This window comes from Seriola dumerili, unplaced genomic scaffold (assembly GCF_002260705.1).
Source record: "Seriola dumerili isolate Sdu_G_001 unplaced genomic scaffold, Sdu_1.0 BDQW01000550.1, whole genome shotgun sequence".
Classification (NCBI taxonomy): domain Eukaryota; kingdom Metazoa; phylum Chordata; class Actinopteri; order Carangiformes; family Carangidae; genus Seriola; species Seriola dumerili.
The window spans coordinates 2153270-2163464 of record NW_019174805.1 but is presented as its reverse complement, the minus strand read 5'-3'; the positions used below and the strand labels follow the sequence as shown (position 1 = coordinate 2163464).

Below are 10195 nucleotides of genomic sequence, written 5' to 3'. Positions count from 1 at the left end.
CACAACACACACACTCTGCTGCAACACAACACACACACTCTGCTGCAACACAACACACACACTCTTGGTAAACACAGTGATTTGTCTTGTTTCAGTGTCTAAAGGAGTGAAGCTGGCGGAGGCGGAGCCTGGAGCAGCGGAGGAGCTGATTGGCTACCTGGAGGCTGCAGTGACAGACAGTCTGGAGCAGAAGGGCATCAGCAGGTTCGAACCCTGATGTCGTAATACGTCACTTCCTGTGACTGTTGGTGGCAGAACAAAATGAACATGTGTGTCATTGTTGATATTGGATTCTTGGTTTTGTGTGTGTGTGTGTGTGTGTGTGTGTGTGTGTGTGTGTGTGTGTGTGTGTGTGTNACAACACACACACTCTGCTGCAACACAACACACACACTCTTGGTAAACACAGTGATTTGTCTTGTTTCAGTGTCTAAAGGAGTGAAGCTGGCGGAGGCGGAGCCTGGAGCAGCGGAGGAGCGGATTGGTTNGTGTGTGTGTGTGTGTGTGTGTGTGTGTGTGTGTGTGTGTGTGTGCATCAGGTCATCCTATGAGGCGGCTCAGGAGTGGGCGTTGCCTGTTCAGTTCTGTCAGCTCCACGGTCTGAAGCTCAGCTCTGTTTACCCCGCCCACTGCGCCAGTGACGGACAGTTCATCCACTTCCTGTTGTTTGTCCAACTGCACAACTTCCCGCCCCAGCAGGTGAACACACACACACACACACACCTGCACAACATCCTGACATTAAAGCTCTGTGAGATTAGTTGACGCAGTCGGGTGAATGACCATATTTGGATCTTCCTGCAGGTGAGGTCACTGGTGGCTCAGTTCAGCCCCGCCCTCCAGGCCCACCTGAGTCTGGCGTTCCAGGACCTGCAGGTGTACAGTCAGAGGAGGAGCTGTGGCTCCCAGGAGCAGGAGCAGGCTCTGAGCTCAGAGACGGCCCCCGGGTGTCCGGAGCACCCCAGGGAGCTGTTCCAGGTCCTCCTGCAGAGCCAGGAGGAGGCGGCACCCTGCAGGTACCTGCTGCAGGTAGCTCTGGTGCAGCGCTGCCCGACCCTGGCTGTGCTCGCCGCCTGTCAACAGGTGAACAGACCGTTTTATTTTATAAAACTTAAATTCAGCTCATGTGTTTCGTGCCACTGACAGACCTGTTTGATCGACAGGGGGCGGAGCTGCTTCCCTCCCTGTGTGTGTGGGTGTTGACCTCCGTCGATGACGTCACAGCGAGGGAAGCCACCTCCCACCTGGTGGTAGCCCCCCAGCACCACGACTGGACGCTGCACGACCTGTCAATCATCTGGAGGACGCTGCTGGGGCGGGGCTGCATCAGGCCCCTCCTACGAGGCTTCGAGCTCTTCCAGAGGGTAAAAACACGAGAAACAGACGAGTGACCAGTTTAATGATCGACTGACCGATTGAGTTTCTACTGATTAATCAGCGTGAACGTCTGGGGCCACAAAACACCCTTAAGTCTCTTAAGGTTTCCCCTTAAGTATTTAAGGTTTTCTCCTTATCTTAGTCTTATTCTTCAGGAATCACTTAAAGTCAAATTATTGCACAAAACAACAGCAGGATGAGAGGATGAGATAGCGTTGCACGTCTTTAATGTTACCCGATCCCCAAAAGTGCTAACATGTAAGTGCTAATGCTAGTAGACAAACCATCTCCATGGAAACAGTAGAATTTTATCGCTGTAAAGTCTCTTTAATCGCTGTAAATGACTTACCTTAAGACTCTTAAGAGATTCTGTGCAACACCTTTAAGTGACTCGCTCAGCTGAGGAGAAATTAAACCTCAAGTGTCAGATTTAAGTAGAAAACCTGGTGATTATTGGATAAAATAGATCTGATAATAAACGCTGAATATTCAGTGCTGCAGCTGTCTGCTGTCTCCGTGTGTCAGGACTGCCCTCTGGTGTTGGTGCTCAGGATGTTTGAGCTGTGCTGTGACCACAGGAACTTCTCCGAGGCCAAAGCCAAGCTGCTGGACTTCCAGAGGACGCTCATCACTGTGAGTCCACCAACATATCACAGGAGACTTTACACCTGCTTTAGAGGCTGGTGGTGATCCAGAGTCTCCCAGGTGAAGGACCAGGAGTTCATGGATCATCCGGGACAGGAAGGACGTAAACAGAGTTCATCCTCTCTGATCTGACTTCTTCTTCTTCTGTGCCGATCTAGTTGAAGAACGGCGGTCCGGTTCCCTCTGACGGCCTCCCCCTGCAGTGGGTGGAGAGCCAGGCGTCCGTGCTGCTCCTCACCATGCTGCAGCGCTGCTCCTCCCAGTACGACCTCCACCGCCTCCTGCAGCTCCTGGCCGGCGTCGACAAGCTCCTCAAATCCAGCGGTGAGATCGGAGAATCCGTCGCCACGGAAACTGATGTGGTGAACTGTTTATTGAGTTGTAACGTGTGTGTGTGTGTGTGTGTGTGTATAGGTCCAGACTTCAGGAAGCTGAGTCAGCTCAGTCAGCTGCTGCAGGGGTCAGAGGTCAGCCTGTCTCCCAGGCTGCTGCAGTGCACGTCTCCCTCCGTCCAGCAGGAGGAGTTCCAGGCGGCTGTGGACGCTCTGCAGGCCGCAGGCCGCTACAGCCAGGCCCGGCAGGTCGCTCTGCTGGCCGGCCTCCCCGTCCACCGCCTGCTGCTGAGCCAGGTCTTCATGCACTTTCCTGTTTTACATTTCCTGAATTTGCCTGAGCTCACTTTTTTATCCCTCCAATCACACCTGTCTGACCTAGTTCACCTGCTTTCACAGTTAGTGATCGGCGTGTGTTCTCGTGTTTCCTGTAGCTCCTTCAGGAAGTGAACGCCCAGAAGTCCAAGACTCAGTGGAGGAGGCTGGAGACCCGCGTCAGTTTCTGGAAGAAATGTCAGGAGCAGCTGAAGACGGACGGCACTGATCCAGAATCAGCCTCCAGCTTCTTCCTGTCTCAGTCTGAGGCCGGGACCACAGACTCCTCCCCCGCCGGAGGAGAGGCTCAGGCGGAGCTGCTGGACGTCCAGGAGCGCTGCCTGCTGCTGGGCCTCGCCGCTCACTGGCTCTCCCTGGTCGGCCCGGCTCCCGTGGACAAATTGGAGAGCCTGGAGAAAACGCTGTGGGTGAGCCGGGTCCGACGACACGTCCTCACCGTCGCCATGGAGAAGGAGAGCGTCTTCAACCTGCCGCCGCCCGCCGTCACACCTGAAATGAACACGTACGAGATGCTGATGAAGGAGTTCTCCTTCTCCAACATATCAGCTCTGAACTCAGAGAAGTGCCTCAGTCTGGAGGGACTCCCGGGTCCCTCAGAGGAGCAGCAGGAGCCGGATATCGACTCCGGGTTGAGTCCAGAGGAGAGGCGCGTTCTGGCCGCGCTGATCGGTCAGTTACTGGATGACGGCAGCATCCATGAAGCCAGCCGTATCTGCCGTTATTTCTCAACGTATCACCGGGACATGTGGGTGGTGCTGCGCTGCAGAGGCCTCGCGTCCGGAGACCTGAACCCCGAACCGCAGGAAGAGGCTGCAGACGCTCCGCCGAGGAGGAGCATGACCAGCTGTAAGCTCCTCCCTCCCCTCCAGGCTGCGGGGAGAACTGTCGTTTCACTTGTTTGTTTATAAGTTCATATTAGGTGTAACCAGTGAAGGGATGGGCTTACATTACAGACAGAGGACAATAAGATGCAATGAAGCAGCAAAATAACAAAGTAAGCAGAGCAACAGGAACCAGATTATCCTGCTGACTGTGAAAAACATAGTTTAGTATTTCAGTATTTAATCAGGCGACATAAAGAGATGAAGAAGAAAGTTCAGAATTGAACTTGAACTTTCTGTCTTTTCTTCTGTCTCTCGCTGCAGCTGCCTCTTTCAGCAGCCTGTCGTTCGTCATGCTCCCCCTCCCCGAAGACGAGGTGGCTGTCCAGCTCCAGCAACTGGTGGATCAGTGTCGCCACGGCAACAACTACTGTAAACAAGTCCTCAGCCTCTACCAGCTCTCCAAGGTGTGATCGCATGTTGTCGTAGAGAAATAAGTTTCCCCCCACCTGTCTCTTTTAAACTGTGCTGTCATGAATACATCCGGCCATGTTGCTATGGTTACCGCTGACCCGCTGTCCGCGTCCCTCCCTCCTCCCTAGGAGCTGCAGACCTCCTTCGGCGAGATCTGCAGGAAGGAGCCGCGCTGCGTGCTGGAGATGCTGCTGCTGTCGGATCAGCCCGAGCGCTTCAGGAAGGCTCAGGCCTTCATCAGGGCGCAGGGTCTCACCGCGGACGCCGTGGCCGAGCTGGTGTCCTCCGCCGTGGTCCAGGCTCTGCTGGCCTCCGCCCAGGAGCTGCAGCCTGGTGAGAGCGGGGCCGGTGGTGAAATGTCTCTGTGCTCTACAGTAAAACAGAGTTAGAAACAGCAGTTAATACATTTCTGAAATTGTCACGTTACTCACGTCACTGTGTAATAATGTTCTCCGTGACTTTTTCTGTCCTTAAGTGATGGTCCGAAGGCTGTGTGTGTGTCTGTGTGTGTGTGCGTCTAACCCAGCAGAGAAGCAGGTCTTCAGGCCGGCGGAGGGGCGGGACTCTCTGATCCAGCTGATCAAACTGTGCGACGACCCGAACCTGGTGGGAATCAAACTGCTGGAAAACCTCAACGCCGTTCCACTGAGAGACCTGAGCTGCAGTACGACACACACACGCGCACACATGCACGCACACATACACACATACACACACTGTTTTGTGCACTCTTTACTTTTGGCTGCTTTTCTGGTGAAATATTCCTTTAATACATATCAATATTTACTCTTTAACTCTCCTAATAATTTAATTGTAATTAAATTTTCCTGTAGATTGAAGTTTCCTGGAAAGATCTGTATAATAATAATAATCTGCACTAATTATAGATTAAATAAAGACAGCTGTTTGTTACTGAGTTCAGAGGCAGTTCTTCAGGATTATTTTAACAATTCATTAAAATCCACTAATTGGAAATATTAAACTGCAAATACTTTATTTTAAATCACAAACTTCTCTCCAGGAAACTTCATAATAAATTACTATGAAATTACAGCCTCATAAGATAAAGCATCATCCACATTAATGAGACTGAACTAAAACTCTTTAGTTTGTGAGCAACGTTTCACAAAGATACAACTTGTTTTTAATGTTTTAAACGTTTGTCTGAATCCACTTCCTCTTCCTCTTCCTCTTCCTCTTCCTGCAGTCGTGGAGCTGCTGATCGTGGCTCACGACTGTTTCAGTCTCACCTGTAACATGGAGGGAATCGTCAGGGTGCTCCAGGCCGCCCGCCACCTCAGCCACACCTACCTCGCCCCAGGAGAGCACTACAGCCTGCTGGTAAGCCCCGCCCACTCACCTACGAGAACAAAAAGGTCGTTGTCGTCCGTAGGAAAGTGTAGATAGAAATGTGTGTGTGTGTGTGTGTGTGTGTGTGTGTGTGTGTGTGTGTGTGTGTGTGTGTGTGTGTGTGTGTGTGTGTGTGTGTGTGCAGGTGCGTCTGCTGACAGGTATCGGCAGGTACAATGAGATGACGTACGTCTTCGACCTGCTGCATCAGAACCATCGCTTTGAGATGCTGCTGAGGAAGAAGATGGACACGGACAGACAACAGGTGGAGTCACACACACACACACACACACACACACACACACACACACAGTAATCATACGTTAATGGACAATTATCAGAGGAAAGAAATGCACACAGTCTGACGACCTTGACCCATGTGACCCCACATTAACCTGATGTTAACCCTCACCTGTGCCTCCGGCTGCAGAGCTCCAGTCTGAAGACGGCTCTGCTGGATTACATCAAACGCTGCCTCCCCGCAGACAGCGAGAAACACAACATGGTGGCGCTGTGTTTCAGCATGAGGCGGGAGATCGGGGAGAACCACGAGATGGCTGCTCGCACTCAGCTGAAGATCATCGAGTCTCAGGCCTGGGGTGAGAGCGGCAGAGCGCTAACGGCTAGCTAATACTTCCGTACGTGGTTGTTTTTGACTCTGAGTTGTTCTGACGTGTCTCCGAACAGTCGTGACCCCCGACCTGAAGAGCTCGCTGGTCAAAGTGTTGGGTCTGCTGAAGGACGCCGCCGAGAGCTTCTCCAAGGTTCCTGAGCTCCTCCCCCTCTGCTTCTGTTTCTGCCTGTAACACCCTGACAGAGAGATGAACTGTGTGTGTGTGTGTCTCTGTGTGTGTGTGTGTGTGTTTCCAGGACTCGTGTGTGCGTCAGGCCACTCGCTGCGTCCGCACGGCGAAGCTGGTTGCTCTTCAGCTCCACTTCCTGAACCAGGGCTCAGACCTGCGTGTCATCAACCTGCGACCTGCCGAGCTGCTGAACACGGTCGTGGGGCTGCCGCGATGCTACCAGGTGTGTTCCTGTTCCTGTACCTGTGTTCATCCACTCTGAGGGTGAAACCACATAAAGTTTAAAGACTAAACTCTTTATTAAGAGAACTTTCAAAGGGGGTGTGTTCCATTTAGGTTTTAGTCTTTAGTCGCTCGAAGTTTGGAAAACGCAGCGCAAACGGTCTGAAAGTCTCGTCTCTCCCGCTGTGACTAAAAACATCTTTCAAAGAAGATAAAAGGTCTCTGCATCTTTTAAATGCTGCACATAAAGTCTTTTCATTTATCTACAAACTGTATCTCACTTCCCGTCAGCATGAAAACAATAAGTTAATTAATCAATCAGTTGATCAACAGAGAAACAAAGTATTTCCAGTTTGTTGGATCATGTGAGGATTATTGTCTGAATAGAGACAGTTTTTATCTGGTGTGAAAGGCCAGTGTGGTGTGTGTAGGAGATGACGTCAGATGCTTTGTGTCTCAGGTGTTCGTGGTGTCGGAGGCGTACAGCTACAGTCCAGACTGGGCTGAGATTCTGTTCCAGCGGGTGATCCTGAAGGGAGACTTCGTTTACCTGGAGGAGCTCAAACAGCAGCGCCCGCTCACCTCCGGCCTGTTCGAGGACGTCTTCAGCAAGTAAGACGGAGCGGGAGCCGAGTCGACCGGAGCCTCGCCGCCCGGTGTTTTCACCTCCTCTCACCCGTCCCGTGTGTTCCCTGTCGTTTCAGGCTGGACGGCGCTCCCAGCAGCGCCACTCCCAACGTGAAGCGGCTGCTGACGCACTGCGACGATGTGTACAGCCGCTACAGGCTGGCCTACCAGCAGAACCTGTACGACGTCACCAAGACCATGCTGCAGGACGCCACGACCTCCAACTACCTGAACGACAGACTCGCCAGCTGACTGACTGGTTTACCTGCTGACTGACGGACTGTTAATGAAGACGTCAGAACCAGTGACAAATAACCAGGAAACTGTTCATGTACTAAAGTTGTTTGTAAAAGAAAAGAAACAAGAAAAACTTTATTTCTGACTTATCTTCTGTGGAGATTAATGACTAATAAATAATAATGAATCCATTACATTTATTCTAATGTTTTTCTCACTGAGTCACTGAGCAGAATAAGTTTATATTAACAAATGAAGAAGAGAATGAAACCAGATGTTTGGAACAGATGTTACAGTCACAGTGTGAACAGCTGCAAATAACGAAACAAGAGCAAAATCTTTATCATAAGATTTAATTTCATTTAAACACTGTGATGATCGCTGTGTTTACTTACCTGTCCCACATGAACTCACCTCATGAGATGACGTACTCTTCCGACCTCTGCGATCAGTAAATCCATCGGCTTTGAGATGGCTGGCTAGACGAAGTAAGAATGGACACGGGATCAGCAACAGGGTGGAGTCACAGCACACACGACACACCACACCAACGACACCCACACCAACATCACACAGTTAATCATACGTTAATTAGCACAATTATCTAGAGAGGAAAAGAAATGCACAGCAGTTTTGACCTCGACCTTGAACTCCAATGGTGTGGACTCCACACTTAACCCGTGACATGATTTAACCGCTGGCGTCACCTGTCCATCACCCGGCTGCAGGCTCCCAGTCGTGAAAATGGAGGTGGAACGGGGCCTACCATAGCTGGGATTAGCAATCAAAACGCTGCGTCACCGCAGGACAGCGAGAAGGGCGTATTGTAACAGAAGCCCGTAGAGACATAGGGCGGTGAGATTAACACGATACTTTGTGAGGTAAATGGTAAGTCAAGTCCTTATTTGAGAGTTGGATGTAGTGGTAGAGCATTGAGTCGAGCCATGGGGAGAAACCTGAAAGAGAGAGATACCTAGTCCATAGGTCACACCACTGCGAGGTCAATATGTCTTAGGAGGGACTAGATCCGAGTACTGCCACGCGCGTGGTGCGAGGGTGTTATTGATGCGGCCGGAGGCGCTAACCGGGCTAGCTAATACTTCCGTACGTGGTTGTTTTTGACTCTGAGTTGTTCTGACGTGTCTCCGAACAGTCGTGACCCCCGACCTGAAGAGCTCGCCTGGTCAATAAGTGTGTGGGTCCTGAATGGAAGGACGCGCCGAGAGCTTCTCCAAAGGTTCCTGAGCTCCTCCCCCCTTGCTTTCTGTTTCTGCCTGTAACACCCCTGACAGAGGATTGAACTGTGTGTGTGTGTGTGGTGTGTGTGTGTGTGTGTTGTGTGTGTGTGTGTTTTCCAGGATCGTGTGTCCGTCAGGCCATCGCTCGCGCGCGTCAGACGGCGAAGCTGGCTCTCTTCAATCCCACTTCCTGAAACAGGGCTCAGACCTGCGTGTCATCAACCTGCGACCTGCCGAGCTGCTGAACACAGGCGTGGGTCTGCCCGCATGCTACCAGTGTGTGTTGCCTGTACCTGTGTTCATCTCACTCTGAGGGTGAAACACATAAAGGTTTAAAGACTAAACTCTTTATTAAGAGAACTTTCAAAGGGGTGTGTTCCATTAGGTTTTAGTCTTTAGTCGCTCGAAGTTGTGGAAAACGCAGCGCAAACGGTCTGAAAGTCTCGTCTCTCCGGTCTGGACTAAAAACATCTTTCAAAGAAGATAAAAGGTCTCTGCATCTTTTAAATGCTGCACATAAAGTCTTGTTTCATTTATCTAACAAAACTGTATCTCACTTCCCGTCAGCATGAAAACAATAAGTTTAATTAATCAATCAGTTGATCAACAGAGAAACAAAGTATTTCCAGTTTGTTGGATTCATGTGAGGATTATTGTCTGAATAGAGACAGTTTTTATCTGTGTGTGAAAGCCAGTGTTGTGTGTGTAGGAGATGAAGTCAGATGCTTTGTGTCTCAGGTGTTCGTGGTGTCGGAGGCGTAGTCAGCTACAGTCCAGACTGGGCTGAGATTCTGTTCCAGCGGGTGATCCTGGAAGGGGAGACTTCGTTTACCTGGAGGAGCTCAAACAGCAGCGCCCGCTCACCTCCGGCCTGTTCGAGACGTCTTCAGCAGTAAGACGGAGAGCGGGAGCCGAGTCGACCGGGCCTCGCGGCGCCGCGGTTGGTTTTCATCCCCTCTCACCCGTCCCGTGTGTTCCCTTGTCGTTTTCAGGCTGGCACGGGCGCTCCCCCAGGCAGCCCATGCAACGTGAAGCGGCTGCTGACGCACTGCGACGATGTGATACTAGATCCGCTTAATCTAGGCCTGGGCCTATCCCAGGGAGTCAACCTTTTTCATTTTTTAGCGCACTTCACGCAAGAATAAGGGTGCTTGACACGTAATGAGCCTCTGAACGCAGCCCCGGGTATGTAGGTGGCATCTGCGCGGTGGAAATGAAAGAACCATGCGTGGGAGCGAGAAAGGACGGACCGTAGAATTGTACCGTGTCATGCAAATCCTACGGCTGAACGAGGAGAGTAATCTTCAGGCTCAAGCTGACTTGAACATGTTTCATCGCCTGCTTGACGGGTGGACAGGTCTTACAGAGCTGAGTAGAGAGAAGAATTGAGTCAAGGATAGAGCGAAGTGACAAATACACCTCAGGAAATGTTTCCACTCGTTACCTGCCTTGTATATACGTAGTGAGTTTGTAAATAAGAAAAGAGAACAACGAGAGAAACTTCTATTATTCTGGCACTTTATCTTGGTCGTGGATTCACTTTTGAGATATGACTATAAAGTAATATGAACTCCATTACATTTTTCGTAATGGTTTTTCCACGGAGTCACTGAGCAGCAGATAAGTATTATATTACAAAAATGAAGAAGAGAAGAGACCAGGAAATTGTTTGTGAAACAGAATGATAGAGTTCATACAGTGTGGAACGAGGACTGGTCAAATAACGGAAACCA

At 50.7% G+C, this 10195-nt stretch overlaps 1 protein-coding gene across 1 annotated transcript in view; it reads left to right on the top strand.

Moving 5' to 3' along the window:
- spg11 (SPG11, spatacsin vesicle trafficking associated) overlaps positions 1 to 7586 on the top strand; it is a 29235-nt gene extending 21649 nt beyond the window's left edge. The window contains 13 exon segments of the mRNA XM_022764555.1: positions 1903 to 2010; positions 2181 to 2346; positions 2437 to 2651; positions 2789 to 3536; positions 3836 to 4318; positions 4515 to 4649; positions 5193 to 5326; positions 5481 to 5600; positions 5766 to 5934; positions 6023 to 6099; positions 6206 to 6361; positions 6821 to 6972; positions 7065 to 7586. Of these exon segments, the coding sequence (XP_022620276.1) occupies positions 1903 to 2010; positions 2181 to 2346; positions 2437 to 2651; positions 2789 to 3536; positions 3836 to 4318; positions 4515 to 4649; positions 5193 to 5326; positions 5481 to 5600; positions 5766 to 5934; positions 6023 to 6099; positions 6206 to 6361; positions 6821 to 6972; positions 7065 to 7239 (2838 nt within the window). The 3' untranslated portion in view covers positions 7240 to 7586.
- Positions 7587 to 10195: the final 2609 nt, after the last annotated feature.